The sequence below is a fragment of the Clytia hemisphaerica genome, unplaced genomic scaffold, assembly GCF_902728285.1.
Source record: "Clytia hemisphaerica strain Z4C2 unplaced genomic scaffold, Clytia hemisphaerica genome assembly, whole genome shotgun sequence".
Lineage (NCBI taxonomy): Eukaryota > Metazoa > Cnidaria > Hydrozoa > Leptothecata > Clytiidae > Clytia > Clytia hemisphaerica.
In genome coordinates, this window is record NW_027103359.1 from 34,958 (window position 1) to 52,674 (window position 17,717).

The window sequence follows — 17,717 nt, forward strand, 5'->3', positions numbered from 1 at the left end:
GCCCAAGGAGTTGGCCGATAGCATGTTTATTTGAAAAAATAAAAAATATTCGTTAAAAAGAAAAATTGCAATGAGGCATAGTATAGCAAAAATGCCCAACAAATATGTAATTTCTGAACCTTTCTAAACCTTAACAGGGTTTTACAGTTCCATCCCATTTCCATCTCTAAATGTTTCCTTTGTAAGTTAAGTTTGAAAATATTCATGGCATGGTTAGTAAAATGAAATGATTCTTCTCAAAGCTTTCAAAAAATGACAAAAAGTAACGGTGTTGGAATTTTTTGAAGCTTTGAGAATGAGACTAAAAATGCTGCTTTCGTAAAAAAATAATCTAACACTGCTTTGAGAGCGAGCATCAAAATCTTGAAGAAAAAAAACAAAGGAAATGAATAAAAAATAACAAAAACTAAATTCTTACTATATATTAAAACGCCACAAGCAATAAAGAAAATGGGTTAAAATTGAATGCTAGGTAAAAATAGTTTGTTCGCGCTTTTCATAAATAATTTTTGACTGGAAAAATTGCACACAGAAGGCAAAATCATTGTTTTATCAATCTAGAATCAAGAAGATCAACAAAAAATTCTCTCAAAATTAAATAAACTAAATGGGTACAAAGTATCTTAAATAATATAAAAATCAACAGTATCCAATGCGGTTTACTTACTAAATTAACATTTGGTTTCTTTTTTCTTTTTTCTGGATATTTTACTATTTTTTAGGACAGTGGTACATATATATGAAACAGTGAATCGTGATTTGAGTGGTTGGACTATTCAAAGCTATGAATACTTTGTGGCAACAGAAGGCGGCGGTGGGGGCGGCAGATTAGGAAACGAACTCCGATTTGACACCCCGGGCGGTTGAGACATGTGATGATGGTCGTTAGATTTGGTTTTTGATTGGTTGATAGGTGAAAAGTTTTTGTTCTTATGATTGGAATGATTTCGATTCGAATGCGTGTCTGAATCGGATCCGGATGATGAAAGGCCAGGACGATGTTTCATGGTGAAGCCTGTCGGTAACCTGTCATGGTTCGTTTTACGAGTCGGCGTATCCTGCACATTACTTTTACCATCTTTAGAATCATTGTCCAATTTTTGCCTTTTTGCAGGACTTCCTTTATATTGCGAATTTAACTTTTGACTTTGAGATTTGTGTTGTTCGTTTGGAGTTTTGGTGTTTGGAGTTTTGGTATTCGAGTTTCCGTTTACAGCTTTGTCTTTTTGCATTGCTTCCATCTTTTTCCGATAATATTCCTGTTTCTCTTTCTCTTTGCGTTTTTTATATTCCTCAAATTGTTCTGGTGTCAAAGTTTTCCTTTTGTGTTCCATGTGCGCTTTTTCTTGTGCTTTTTGGTGCGCTTTTGCATCTTTTATCTTTTGATTTTGATCATTTTTAGAATTGTCTTTATGCTGTCTGTGCGAATTTTCAGATGAATGCGAAGTCCGATGACTAGAAGGAGGCGGAGTTGATTCGTGCGATTGAGGTTTCAACATTCCGGTTAAGTGAGTCTTACTAATTGCTTTGCTCGATGATGAAGATTGGTTACTTGAAGATGAGTTGGATTCTGTTTTGTTGTTATTTGAAGAAGTAGATGACGAGTTCTTCTGAACAACTTTGCCCTCCTGAGGTAAATAAGAAAATTGAAATTACAGTGATTACAAATATTGGATCGCATTACTGCCTAGGCTGTCTACATGTTTAGTTTTCAAATATTTCAATTTTAAGAGACAAAATTCAAAGAACAATCTTTGGACAACTTCAAATTCAGTATATTCAATCGAGTAATAACTCGAGGCCTCTAACTTTCAAAGTCTACAAGAATAATAAATACCTTGTAGACAACAGCCCCACCGGATGTCAATTTCCTTTTCAACCTTGTGGGACTGGAATCAAGTATAGTGATAAAATGAGAGCTCAAGTCATCCAAAAGTTTTTTTGTGCAAGTTGGTTCAATACATTCATACCAATTCTTTTCGTCAGATTCCGGTATCTGTGAAAGGAAGATAGAAATGTAAGATATATAATCAACAAGCTACATGCTGAATGGACCTACCTGAAGATTAATGTAATAAGACAATTGAAAAATGAGAACAATAGTATGAAAATGCAGAATAATACGAGAACAACTCGAGAAATTCATGGAATCCGACGATTCTCGGCTGTTCTGGCGATTTTTAGAAAGTTCCTGTAAGTACTAAAATCAGTTTCATTGAAAATTGAACCATGCTTAATCGTGGACATTCTTATAAATGATGTTTTTGTTTGAAAAAAACAAAGACATGAAACGAAAAAATCCAATGAAAATCTGCAAAAACGGAAATTTCCGGCTTTTTTGGCCGGAAAAAACATTTTCTCAAAAATCGAACTCGGTTATGTTTTGAGCATTGCGAATACGCATCATTCTGCAAAAAATCTGAGAAAAATAAGAATGAAAATTCGAGAAAATGTCAAAAAACCGGTTTTTCCGGCATATTTCCGGATTTTCGGCTGAAAAAAAATGTTTTTCGAAAATCGGGCTCCGTCACATTTTAGGTATTGTCATTTTGCATCAGTGTGCAAAATTTCATAAAAAAATATAAAGTACAGCTCGAGAAATTCAAGAAATACTGTCTTTCCGGCGAAAATAGGTTGATCCGGCGTTTTTTGAATACCTTAAAGGAAGAAATTTTGGCGGAAAGAAGTCAAATCCGCCAAATTATGTTCCCGCCAAAATTTCTTTTTTCCGCCATCCGCCAAATAAAATTCCCGCCAAATTAGACATTTTGAAAATATTTTCTCTTTTAAGGTGTTTTTGCTATTTTTTCGCTGTTTTGACGCCATATTAAGGTTAAATTTCTAAGCGACCACCAAATTAAATTCCTGCCAAATTTAGTTTTTTCGTCCATTCGCCAAATTAAATTCCCTCTGAAAAAACTTTTTTGGCCATCCGCCAAATTAAATTCCCGCCAAAATTTCTTCCTTTAAGGTAGTTCCATGTTTCAATTTGAAAATTGAAACATGCTTGATGGTGAGCATTGCTATCAGTAATGTTTTTGAATGAAAAAACAACCAATTATAAGGAAAAAGCATAATGAAAATCCAGAAAAACGGCAATTTCCGGCATTTTCGGCCGGAGAAAATTTTTTTTCAAAAAATCGGACTCGGACATGTTTTGGGCATTGTTAATACGCATCTTTGAGCAAAAAAACAAAAAAACTAATGATAAAATCTCGAGAAAAGCTGGCAACAGACGAACGAACGGACGAACGAACGGACATGGGTTAATTTAAAGGACCTCCACCGGGGTACCCGGAGGTAGGTCCAAAAAGAACAATCAATTCAAAATAAACATCCAATTGGATGGTTGGGATCGATGCTCTCTTCCAGCTGCCAATTTAAATAACGCTCTTGGAAATCATCAAATGTTTTAAATATTCAATATTTTAGCAGCAAAATATGCAATAGCACTATCGCCCTTATTTAGTTTGTTTTTTCCCCAGAATCACCTATGTTCCTTTTTCCAGGGGTGAATTTTTAGATCTTCCAGGAGCCGGACAGCCCATTATGCCAAAGTAATAATACATTTGCCAAAAATCAAACTAAAACTTACAATATAGTTAGCCCAAAGACAAGCCACATAAATGCATACACAAGCAACTGCGGTTGGTCTATATTCGATACAAAACGTTGTCAAGTGCAAGCTGTACAAAGAATAAGAAAACGATATTTAGAAGTATTCCAAGAAAATTTAAATGATTAAGATCAAGCTGAACCAAATGTAAACAAGAAGACAAGTTCCCAAAGTATGATTCATTTCTAACATTGAAATAAACATTTATTACAGATTTTAAAGTTTTTAACAATGTTGATTGTCGGTATTCTTGTTCTAATTTACACTTGGTTTGAAAAAAATGATCATTCCATGCAGTGAAACTGTAGAATGAATGACTTGTTCCTTTTTTCTTCCTTACTTCACTTTTACAAATATTGATTTGCCATCCCATAATATGATAGGCTGCGTGCATATCCCAAGAATTGATTTTGATATAGGGGTGTGTACCGTGTATAAAATTCCCGTCCGAGAGTTGCCCCAATTTTGGGGTAACTTGTTTCAATCTTCTTTAATAGAGTTTCAGAATTCCAATGATTGTATTAACCTCGAGTTTCTAAAACTCAAAAATACAAAGATAGGGGTAACTCTCAGACGGGAATTTTATACATGATACACCAGGGGGGGGGTCGGTAGTAAAATCTCAGACATAATGACGTTTACTACGGTGGTGGTGTGACGAAAAATCGAGAAAAAAAATTTACTACCCAGGGTAGTTAAATACTAAAATGGTGGTACCTATGTGTTAAATGTTGAAAGAAATTTACTACCTGGGTAGTTAAAACTGGTAAAATTAGCAAATTTTAGCTATTTTTTGTAATTCTATTAATTTTTTGGATGACTTTTCTGAAAAAATCTGAAAAATTTTATAATTTGAAAAAATGTTCTGTTGGAAAGTTGTTTGCTGCAAACAAAAAATTCTCGAAATTTTTTGTCAATATAAAAAGACTTTAATTCTAAGGGAGAAACTAATTTTTGCACTACGTGAAAAATGTGTCACAGAAATAATCATTTTTTAGCTTTTTTTGCAAAATCAGTCCGAAAAGCAACCAAAAAATAGGTGGTCTCCATGACAAATTGTCCCAAAAGCTTTTACTACCAGGGTAGTAAAATACATCTTCCAAGAGTCTGGGTGGTGGTATGTAAAAATTCGTAAAAATCCTTTTACTACTCATATATGTCTGAGATTTTACTACCGACCCCCCCCCTGGATACACATCTCCTAATATCAAAACATATCACGGGGGGTGCGTGCAGTCAAATAATATGGCATTGTTTAAAAACCAGCAAATCTTGCAAATTGTTATGTTTATGAAAATTGACCCGTCTTGATATTTTAATGATGCAAATTTGGAAATGAAATCTCTGAAACAAGTTATCCATTCTTTATTATTTACATTATACTTATACTTACGACATTGCACAACCTCGTTACATTTTCTCAGAAGTAATCCCACTACATATTGTGAATTACCTGTTAGTAGCGAGGAAGTAAGCGGTTTGTGCAAGCTCTTTGCTGGCTGAAAGATAGAGCGAGATTCATTACAACACATTAATGTGTCATTCTCACCCCAAATTTATTAGCTTACATATTTGTAAAATAAAATATTATTCTAAATTAATAACAAATAAAAAAAATTTACTTTAGGAAATAAACATTTGCGGAGAGAAACTTGCCCCATTTTTGCAGAATTTGTCAATCAAAAAATTAGATTAAACCGATTGTGAATAAAACACAGAATAATAATTGAATCACAGATTCTTTACTGTATGTACAATATTATGAGAAGCTCAAATCGTGAAGTTGATTTTGGTGGTGCATGAAACTTTTGTGAATTTGCTCATGAGGGAAAGTTTCTTCCTTAAAAATTTTCTTCCTCTAAAATAATGAACACTGTTAATAAAGAAGTTGATCGTTCTTAAAAACAGAATCTGATCAATACTTCTAATCTCAGAGTCAGTTCAGCATTCAGATGGTTAGTTTGCCTTATCGTCAACACGAAAAATATGAGCTATCTGATTGGCTAATAGAGAATAATAACCCAGTATTTCTTATTTTACACCTAAAATAAACGACCAAGTTCAACATTTCAGCAGTTATGGTAAGGAATGTTAACTTTAAGCAACAAGTTATCAAGAGTGTCCTTTTAATGTCATCAAAACATTTCAATTTCAACTGTTTTGATGTTGATTTCATAAAAATAAAAAAGTAGTGAAAAAACAGAAACAACACCGAAAGACACAAGCGGAAAGAGAAAAGTTTGATCTTATTTTTCTAGTTGACGATGAGTCAGTTAAGTTATCACACTTTTACTCGTCATATATTATACAAAGCCCAAGCAGCATCTGCTCAAGATTTCATGAGGCTCTTTCCACAATAAAAGAGGTTGATTTCACTTTTTATACATGTGACATTATACACATTTTTACCGAAACTATACATAGTCTTTTGAGTAAGTGACATTGAAATTATGAATATTTCCAACTCAATTTTACATCATGATGGATGGTTTCAAAGGATTTTTTAACTTCTAGTTTAAAAGACCTCGGAATAAACGCTTTGCTATTTAATTGAATTTGGATGGATCTATGACGATAGAATTCTCAAAGTTGTCAAAATCTTTATATAAATGTCCACAATTTTTCCTTGGTTTTCTTTGAAATCTTATACAAGACAGTACTTTCCAGGTTTTTATTGGTACATTCACCAATGAACTCTCTGTGATTCGTCTCGAGCATAGTTTTTACTAACACCGATTATTATGATTTGTGTAAAAGTGAAGACAACTTGTTTTTCAAAATAATAAACAACTACCTTTCACAAGTTGAGCACATTTCACAACAAAGGTGTTTGGATGTTCTACAGTTACTTCAAAGCCTATAATGAAAAAAATAGAGATACAATTTTCTGTATTATGCTCGTTGAACAAAGTTGTTACTCTTTTCAACAACTGTAAATCTTGTCGATCAGTACCATTCAACATGCAGTACGACAGTTCTTTAAAAAGGCCCCTACCCTCAGTCCTAGAATTTCAGGAGCTAGAAGCCAAACAAAGTATAAGAAGACAGCCGACTATAAGTAGCCTACAAGCTCAGCAAAGCCAACTATCTTCAAATGTAAATTTGGTTGGCACTAACTGTACCATTGCACTTCGCTCTGGAATTCAAGGGCTGTACCTCTATTAACTAGGATGATATTCCCTACTGATTTTACTAGATATGAGGGAAACTACATAATCTACCGGGTGCGCCACAAAAAAGTTTCTCTCTTTAAAACTAATTTTCCCAAAATCTAAAAATTTTAAAATAACCATTCCTATTCCATTGGAAAGAAGAAAGATAAACTTAAATTTTGATGGGTCATTTATTAAATTCGGTTCATTAGATCGAAAGTTATGCTTTATTGAATAAAAAAGTTACTATCTGAAAGTGCTCTAAAACGTTAAAAATCGACCTATCGAATTAAACAGAAGCATAATAACATGATGCATCAGTATTTTCGGTTCAGTCATTAAAAATGATAATTAGCTGTCTAAATGACCGTTTGTTATATAAAAGAAGATTGAATTTCAATAAAAGGCAGAAAATTCGTCGAAAAAAGCTAAAAATCTGGTAAAATTCATAAAAATACATCAAATATGGGTTTCGAGGTACATCCAGCCTTACATAGACTTTATCCAGTCTAGAACCAAAAATCTGAGGAAAATTTCGTTAAAAGTAAATTGAAATGATTTTGATGAACATTTTGAACCCTTTCTTTCCATCAGTTTCAAAATTTATGTGTTTAGTTACTGAAAAATGGTCTTAATCATGTAAAGCCTCTTGCGATTGCCAATTTTAAAATTAAAATTTGATAGGCTGATTTTTAACGTTTTCGGGCATTTTCTGAAAGTAACTTTTTTATTAGATTGAGCATAACTTTTGATCTAATGAATCAAATTTAATAAATGACCCATCAAAATTTAAGTTTATCTTTCTTCTTTCCAATGCAATAGGAATGGTTGTTTCTTAATTGATAGATTTTGAGAAAATCAGTTTCAAAGAGAGAAACTTTTTTGTGGCGCACCCGGTAGCAAAATGAAATGCAATGTGTTTTTGGAAAAAAATTACAAGACATTTACGTCCTTGAAAGTGGCAATCCGTACCATGTACCATGCCATACTGAACAAGTAACAAAGGGGTATGGTAAAGGTGTAAAACTATTTATAATTAACAGCATAGTTTCTAGAGGGGTCAAGACCACCCCCTTAGGTAAGAGGACACCCCCTTAAGTGCTACCCCCTTATGAAATTCATTTAAAATTTCACCCCCCCCCTTAGAAAATCAGTGTAAATGAAAAATTTAAATTTTGCATAATTCAAGGAAGACCCCCCCCCCCTTAACTGGCAAACTCCTTAGGAAAGTCATACTTTTAACACCCCCCTTGCTTTTGGTTCATCAAAACCCAAGACCCCCTCCCTGAATGTAGGGGGGAGGTAGAAACTATGTAAACAACAATTAAACTTCACAAATCATCTCCTCTTTATCATCTAAAATTACACATAGATAAAATATAAACTTGACAAATAAAGTCTGCAAAAACTTCCATCCAGAAGATACTCCACTTTTTGCAGAGATAAATTTTATTCTAAGGAAAATTATTTTCAAAATACAATCTGAATTGAACCAAATCAAAACAGCTTTAATATTTTACTTTAGTTGAGTATCATTGTTTTTCAAACTTCTAATTCAGAAAACCAACCTAATGTTTGCAGCAGAATACTTTCATTGTTGACCAATTGCTCTGATTGACGCATGTATTCCTAGAAAAAAATTTGGATTATCTTTATTGATTGTTCCTATGTTTAGGGCTAATAATATTCAGGAAATATTTGAAAAAGGCAAGGCAGTGGTGGTGGTGGTAAAAAAGGACTTTTTCTAGTGTTTTTCTACCAAAAAGGTTGATTTTACCAGAGGGACAGCGTCAGATTATCGGATGCTAAAAGAGCATGAAAAATGGCCTGATATTCTTAAGAGCAGATACATGGACATTCAAACATGATTGAATTTAATGTGTATGTATGTTGGGTGCCCATGAAAAATAAAATAAAAAATGGCACAAAAAAACAAAAGAATTATCTTTAATATTATTCACATGTTTTTGGAAAACAAAACTTCTTTAGAATTTAATTTAGAATTGCCTTTTTCTGTTTATTTCTTTATGGACACTCTGTCTGTACCTAATCATACAAGACATACAAAAGATTGTAAAGCGAATGAAATAACCAGTTATTTTCACTGAGCAGATCTTTTAACTTTTAATGCTTACATCACTTTTGACATCTAGGGGTGGTTCTTTTTTTAGACAAGCATGTGCTGCTTTCAAAACATGTTCTAATTTTCTTGGCATTTCTTCAATTTTGGCTGCAAGAAAGACAAAACATGGGGCCATATCCTGAAACAAAAAATATGTTGTCCTTTTTATATTCCACATTTTGACAGGTGAGTAAGAGAATAACAAAAGCAAATACATAACGTTAGTAGGCCAGATGATTTAAGTCTGTGAAATCGTTTAGCAAGGGTTGATTTTTTAGCCCATCCATGATTTGACACTTAACTAGTCCCCTGGCCCAAACATAAAAAGGAAGACATACATAAATTCTCAGATTCTAGCTCAACTGAAGTTAAGAAAAGCCATGTTTGACGACTGAAAAGCCTGAAAACAGCTGGAAAAGCTGCAAAGTCATTTGCATTCAGGAGTTCTGAGTAAGGTTGGAAACAGAAAACCAACAAATATCTAAGGCAAGTCTTTTCATTATGCTTTACCGTAAAAAAATCATTATGAAAGTGAACTTACAAATCTTTGAAATTTCTTGAAAGAATGATACATGTAAAATCGATGCATATAGACAATGGCTGTATTGATGACCAATTGGTTTCTGTAAAAAAAAAAAACATGATTAAAAAAGCGAAAACTATGATAAATCTTGCCGATTAAAGGTTTGAAAAAATGAAAGCTCTTTACAAAGTTATTTTGTTGAAACAGTTGTAATAAACATTTTGAAAGCTTTTGGATAAACTTCTTGGCTATCCAACAGCACTAATTTTGGGATTTGAGGTAAGAATCAATATTGATATGGTCTGATTTTTTTGTTGCTTGACTGATTGACTGGAAGAACAGCTATTTTCTTTTTGATGATTTTAAAAAGGACCTGTGAGAAAAAAACAAAAAAATCTCTCATGTAAAAAAGGTATCACAATCATAGCACCATTCACCAAGTTATTTTTTTTAATTTTCCCATCATTCACTACAATATTTGATTATTTTACACTCGTGAGTATCTTTTTAACAAGTAAAACAAACAACTGTATTCAATTTCAGTGCTCGAAATAACAGTCGGACATCAGACATTGTCCACCCAAAAATCATAATTTTCAAGCTAAAGCAACCCTGATCGGACATTTTGTCTTACCCACTTGAAATTGTTATTTCGAGCCTTGCAATTTGAGTTATATCCAAAGTCATAGCCTTTTTAGTCTGTCTTGAAGATTATTTTTCAGAACATTTTAGTTGACATTTGACGCAATGTCATGAAGAGAATTTAGAATTTCATAAAAATTAAGTACGGCTAGCATGGAGAACCATGATGTTTGTCTATAATATAAACCTGTACAGTATTAACTTCCTTATCAAATTTTTGATTGAAGGAAAGCTACAGTAAATGGTCCAATTTTGGGCTGTAACCAATTCTGAGGTTGACCTAAACGCAAAAGGCTATTTTTTGAGGCGATACTTTAATCTGAAGTTAATACGGTATTCTGGCTGAGATAACATTTTCTTTTTAAGCATAACACATAACGCTTATAGGCATATGCATGCTCAGATTGGCAGATTTCCTAAGCATGATAAGCATATAAACAAGCCTGCCTTACGTATTTTTCAAGTCAATAATTTTTTTCTGATCAAAAAGGTTTAGAAGTTGTCTTTAAAAAAAGACATTCCAGGGCTACCCACATTCCACTGCTTCTAAGATCTAAACGCTATTTGAATCAAATGTTTAGGGATAAATTTTTGGGGGAATAAAATTTTGCGGATTTTGTGATTCGGATGTCATTTGCAAAATTAAGTCCCAATGGTTATTTGGAAAATCTTAAAATTTCACGGATGAGCTTAACCGCAAAATTTTATCCCCACAAAAGTTAGTTAGTATGATAGTGAAAATTATTTATTTACTTTAAGATAACCAAACTCTTATCACTAACCTTAAGGGAAGAATTTTGCACGGGAAGAAATTTTCGCAAAATCTAATTTTGCAGTTGAGAGAACTTTTTGTTTACAATATGGCCTATTTTGACCTAAAATAACCAATTTAGAGGTGATTTTTTAAATACTGAGAATAGTTTTGCAGAATTTCATTTTGCAGATTTGTTAAAAATCTTATTCAAAACTTTTTCCTCTTTAAAGGTACAATGAGTCTTCAATGAGGTTTGATTTAATGTTTTAGAGGAAATTCAAAAACAACGTTTGGCTAATTTGGCCTACTTTAGGCGTACAAACTTTTGCAAGCAGAGACTTTCATGATTTTCACGAATTTTGGCCTTTTTCACAAAATTAAATGTTTTTGAAAATCCTTAACATAACAATTTGTGAACGTTTATGCTTTCAGATATTCTCAAAAAAATTGGAAATCTATAAAACCTTAAAAATTGTAATAAATATCAAATTTTCGGCATACTATTATCCTTTAATGCCTTTGAAAGGTCAAAGAGCAAAGGATTTAAGGAATATTTTTTCACTTTTAAGGCAATTTTTATTTGAAAATTCTCATTTTTATCAAACGATTCACGAAAGTTTATGCTTGCGAAAAACATATTTTCTATGCAGACCCCCTCACTTGTTTGTGGACATTGGTTTTCAAGTACCCCTCTTGGTTTGTTCATTTATTACTCTCAAATTTTCACCCCCTTTAATTTTCAAAAATTTTCTTTTTTTATCACTACATAAACACCCCACCCCTTGTTAATTTTTTGAAAAATTTTCCAACCCTTGGACCATAATTTTGACCCCCCTGTTTATTAATTTCAAATAATATTTTCAGCTTTCAAAGAATTATTAAGGTCCCTTATTTTGCTCTAGATACCCTAAGTGGATAAATTTTTGTGTGTACTAATATTCGCGAGATGAGAATTTAAAAATTTCGCGTGGATTAAATTGTGTCATCACAAGCGATTTGAAGTACAAATAAAACGGAGCGTTCTTGAGACGTTCCAGAACGTTCAGAGACGTTCCAGAACGCTCGAGAATGTCCCGGAACACTCGCGAACGATCTTTTGAGTCCGAAGGTTAATATTGACTCAATAAGAACGTTATGGAACGTTCAGGAACGCTTCCGAACGTTTTAAGACATCCTTAAACTTGTAAATAAAAGGGAATGACCAGGAATGTTTAAGAACGTTCTCTAGCGTTCTTAGAACGTTCCATATCGTTCGTCTTGCTGGAACGTTCCATTTCATTCGTATTTAAAGTTGCTTGTGATGACACAATTTTGCAAATCAAGGGTCTTTAAAATTTTTACGTGGATTAAATTTGGCAAAAATGGACTTCTTTATTTAATTTCGCTACTACCTTATAGGTATTAATTATATTTCGCGTGTTACAAAATTTCGGGGTACTTAATTTCTTGATTTTTTAGGCCAAATTTAGCAAAATTTAATACTGTTTAAATTTTTCAAAAATGCAAAATTGCAAAATTAAATACATGCGAAAAATTTTCAAAATAGGTTGAAAATCGAAAATACTTATTTGTTACACTTAGTTACTATTTTTGTCACTAGTTTTATTATTTTTGGTATGTTTACTTACACCCTATACGTTGTGTTTCAAGCGAAATCAGTTATTTTCTTTCTTTATTCCCACTTTTTGAGATTGCCCAATTTAGTGAATCACAAAATTTAATACCAATAAGCAGCCCTGTGAATCCAGGTCGGCATTCGGCAATGCCGACCTGAAAGCCGACGTAACTTGAGCTGAAGTCGGCTTTTATTTGCCGACGTAATTTACACTCTAGGTCGGCGTGCCGACAAAAGAAATGTTTTGGGTCGGCAAAGCCGACCTAAAGAGGAAAAATATTATTTGTTAGGTTAATCTAATTGTGTTATCATTTGATAACACATGATAATCGAGCCTCATTCCATTCTCTTTATAAAACATAAAACTTAATAACACAATTATAGACAGCTGAATTTGTTAGTTCGTTAATTTTCTTCCTATTTTGTCGTTGCCGACCTAAACAAGCTACTTAGGACGGCTTTGCCGACCTAAAATGACCTCTAGGTCGGCAAAATTTTGCGTGTTTTTTAATCGAACAAAGGCAGAAAAAGTCACTCAAAAGCTTCATAGAAAGTACCTTTAGGAGAGCTTATAATTGAAATGAAGAGTTGAACTCATAATATGTTTTGATTGTAACCATATTTTCTAGAAAGTCTACCTAAATACAGTAAATGAAAAAAAATCGTATGATTTTCATTCACTTTTATTTTCGCGATTGTAAAACTCCAAATAATTTCACGTGGACTAATTTTCGCAAATCAAAGGCCTTCAAAATTTTCGCGCGGACTAAATTTTGCGAAAATGACCAAAATTTGCGAAAACCGCGAAAATTAATCCACTTAAGGTACCCTAATTATAGCCTAATTATATTTACCTTATTTTTGGGTTTTCAGAAGTACAATTTCGAACCCCACAACTTGGGTCTTGCCTTTAATTAATATCTAGAAAAAAATTTCCAGCCCCCCCCCCCATTTATTTAGAACTTATTTCTTTGATTATTACTGGACGGATGTAACAATTACTTTTGGTTAGATTTTTAAATCAATTCAAAAGAAAAGTATGGCCAGTAAGAACAGAAAAAGATAAGTTTTGTCATGGCAAATTTTTATATGAACTTCAGATCTTGCAAGGCTGCTTTTCTACCGCGAGATCGGGTAACTTGCATTAGTGGAGGGAAATTTGCATAGTCATCAAATAACAGTGGCTAAAGTCCTTCCTAACAGAGAGAACACAATCAGTGCTAGTGAATGGTGTCACTTCTGAACCACAACAGGTCATTTCAGGAGCCCCTCAACTCAAGGTAGTGTTTTGGGACCTTTGATTTTCCTAATATTGATTGGGGATATTGACAAGGAAGTGGTGCACAGCTATCTTAAATCCTTTGCTGATGACACACGCGCCACAAAGGAAGTCAAAACTCTAGAAGATGCTGTCCTACTTCAAAACGATCTTGATAGAATATATAAATGGACGGATGACAACAATATGAAGCTAAATGATATAAAATTTGAACTCTTGCGCTATGGAAAGAACCATGAGATCAAGACTCAAACAAGCTATACATCACCGTATGGTGTTGAGATTGAAAACAAAGATGTTGTGAAAGACCTTGGAATCCTGATGGACAGTAATTGCACATTTCAGAAGCAAATTACTGCAGTAATCGAAAAGGCTAAAAACTTAACACCTTGGATCCTGAGAACTTTTTCTTCACGATCTTTAAATTGTATGATCGTACTATATAAATCATTGGTGATACCAATATTAGAATATTGCTCTGTTCTGTGGAGCCCAAATGCAGTTGGTCTCATTAAGAGACTTGAAGATATTCAAAAGTCCTTCTTACGAAAGATAAATGGCACCCCAAACAATTATTGGGAGTGTCTAAAACAGACAAAAATTTACTCACTTCAAAGGCAAAGAGAACGCTACAGAATAATGTATGTCTGGAAGGTGATGGAAAAGATTGTACCTACTGTAAATGGTATCAAAACCACTGAAAACCCCCGGCTGGGCCGGATTTGTAAACTGTCAATTCCAAAGAACCAAACATCAAAATTTAGAGACAGCACACTTGCAGTGCAAGGTGCAAAACTTTTTAATGCTACGCCAAAGAGCATCAGAAACCTCAAACCACATTTCTATCGATAAATTCAAAAGAGCCCTGGACACACACCTTAAGTCTATCCCAGATGAACCCCAGATCCATGGATATACTGGGTGCAGGAGAGCTAATTCAAATAGACCTTTTTTTAAAGAGGCCACCCTGTTGAATAATTATGTAGTCCAGCAGAAAAACAAATATACAGTCATGCATAATTATTACATTATGCATGATACAGTAATTATGCATGACTGTATCATTGTTTTTCTGCTGGACTACATAATTATTCAACTGGGTGGCCTCTTTAAAAAAAGGTCTATTCAATAATTGACATGAAAAATATCTGCTGAGATTCTTTTTCTCTTGACAGATTGATCACACGGAGGCGTGGTTCACCAAGAACCTTACCTGAAGCAGGATGCTCAAACAACTACACAAGTAACACAAGTAAGTATGCCTGACCAACTAAAGCAGTAAAATTTCAAACCAAATTTAACATTGCAAGAACTACGCAGCTCTGCTCTCAGCTCTACTCTACCATTTTAGAATCTACATTTGCCGCATGAGTATATTTTTGGCGAGTTACTCAGTTGCGGATAAATAAAACAGCATACGGTTGGACAATCGCAGAAATCATTGCATTTTGCACAGGGTTCGACATGCGGAAAATGCAACGGGTCGAAAACGACGAAAAAACCCTGTGCACATACACTTGATCACCGCGACCTGTTGCATCAACATAGAGTGGAAAAATTTTAACCTTGATTATAAAAAAATGCATGGATCAAAATTTCAACCCGTAGACAAAAATTTTCTCAAAAGGCTAAAGAATCTTCTAAAGAGAAAATGAAAATGCCATTCGTCTTCGTTTTATGCAATTTTCATCTTAAAGTTGAGATTTGTTAATTTTTGCACATTTTGCCTTAAACACGTTCTGTAGCTCATTTGCACAGGGTCGGAAAAAATTGTTGAAACCGTTGCAAATGCACACCCCATGCAAATCCAGACGATCTCAACAAACCGGAATCGACGATGGAACCAATCGAACCAAATCGAACGCAATCGACCGATTGAAATTCGATTGTCGAACGCAATCGAACGTCAAAATTCTGGGTAATATTCAATTGGTTCGATTGTTGTTCGACTGGTTCGATCGTCAATTCCGTTCGATTGAGATCGTCTGGCTTTATTCTTGCAGCTTCCCAACGTCCAAGCTCTCAAACATCACAAGCCGAATGAAATTACTTTCGATTTCCCGTAGAAATTATGCGATGAACAATCCGGGGGTCAAAGAATCGACGATCGAACGCAATCAAACATCAATCAAACGCAATCGGATATCAATTAAATCTGAAAATTGCGGTAATATTTGATTGAGATTCGATTGCGTTCGACAATCGAATTTCAATCGGTCGATTCCGTTCGATTTGGTTCGATCTTCGATGCCGTTCGATTGAGATCGTCTGGGCAAATGCAAGGATTTCCGTGACTGTTGGATAATAAAAATTCATGCGAGATTATAAATTTCAAGATGGCGGGAATTCAGATGTTTCTTGATGGCTGCTGAACGTGTAATCTCAAATTTAATAATTATATTAAACATAATTATGCATGACATCACTTATGTATGATTAGAAGATATATATTTATTTTACAACCCGCAAATTTTGTAAATCAGGTTTTGATTTTCAGGTTTTGATTTTTGTATTTTAATGACCAGCCAGAGGTCATTCGTTTGAGGGCTATGCATGTTAGCCTCCGCTGATGCAAGTTACCTGATCACATGGTTTTAATTTATGTTTGGCTGCACTAGGGTGACTTGGATTACTTTGAAAACACGGAGCTTTAATTTCAGAGCTTTTGAGGTTATTATTTTGAGGGAATCAAGGCTAAGGAAGAAGAACATTCTCAGATGCCAATGCAATGTTGGAAAATAAAAAGAAATCTAAATAATTTTTCCTGATGGGATAGTATAGTGTTTTAATTTCAATACTGCACTGCAATTGTCCATAATGTCAATCTTCAATCAAGAGCTTTCATTTTTTACAAATCGTGGCATAAAATATTTGAAATGGAGTAAATTCCAGAGTTAATTCAGTTATATATACAATGTATGTTTGTTTCATCCAATCACAAAGATGACTTTTAACTGGGTTTGAGACAACATTTCAAACTAAATTTTCTGAAATCTAAGTTTTTTTAAGTACTGAAGTAGACTGGAGTCGTTTATAATGCATGTAATACTAATAGTAAACACAAATAATGATACGGGATTTAGTTTGTATAAACGACTGGAAGAATCCGGTGTTCCAGCCTTATAGATACCGGGCCTAGCTACGCAGAAACTTGCGTAGCGAGAAAACAATTTATTAAGCAACAACAAACTCTCAAAATAAAATCAACTCAAATGAAACATTTTTAACACACAAATCCACACACATTTTATTTTCAAGAATTTTTTTTGAGCGGGGAAAAATTTTAATTGAGATATTGACACTTTTTTTTTGTTTGGAGTTAGTGCACAAAGGTTTCTAGACGACTAAAATTTACTTTTTTGCTTTATTTCTAATATGTCTGAATTAGTCGTCTAGCTTGCTAGACTAGTACTGAAGGCAAAAACTGTCATTAAAGATTCAAAATAAAAGTATTTAAGTACACTTGTAGTCTCTGTCCGATATCTTGTACATAGTTTGCACATTGCTGACGGTAACCAAGCTCCTTAGAATGTTCAATTCCATCTTTTACAGAGGGTGAGGACTTTATTTTCTCCTTGGAAAAGTACCAACGATCTGACAGATTCGCCATTGACCCGGCAAAATTCGAAGACAAACCAGCTCGATGGAAGTGGCGCAATGCATGATGGTAGAATTTAGGTGTTCTCCTCCGTCATGCCACAGATATCGATATTCTTTACTAGATAGGTAAACTGTGGATTTCGCGTGGAAAAAAGTGTCCAATTTTGAAGTCGACTATCCGCCAGGTTGTTTTTTTATTTTGCATTGGATTTTCGAACGTTCAAATTTCAAAAACATTCGATTAGCGCTGTTGACAACCAGAATTGATTGAAACGCGCTAGTCAACTGACTTGACACGCATCCTTAATATGAGTAGCCCGATCCAGTCAAGTAGTTATAGATCAGTGTCATGCTTTGAAAAAAGGATTCTCTTCGTGAAAATTTTCCTTCTGGTTGCCTCATTTTAGAGTAGAC

The 17,717-nt window shown here is 33.9% G+C and overlaps 1 protein-coding gene across 1 annotated transcript; it reads right to left on the minus strand.

Moving 5' to 3' along the window:
- Nucleotides 1-687: 687 nt before the first annotated feature.
- LOC136821863 (cyclin-T1-like) lies at nt 688-17,376 on the minus strand. Its single transcript, XM_067078108.1, has 9 exons — nt 17,165-17,376; nt 9,432-9,513; nt 8,904-9,029; nt 8,337-8,397; nt 6,411-6,473; nt 5,070-5,115; nt 3,596-3,686; nt 1,838-1,996; nt 688-1,628 (listed from the first exon to the last, which is right to left on the minus strand). Exons 1-9 carry the CDS (start codon nt 17,311-17,313, stop codon nt 783-785), a joined length of 1,623 nt encoding a protein of 540 aa, XP_066934209.1. The 5' UTR covers nt 17,314-17,376; the 3' UTR covers nt 688-782.
- Nucleotides 17,377-17,717: the final 341 nt, after the last annotated feature.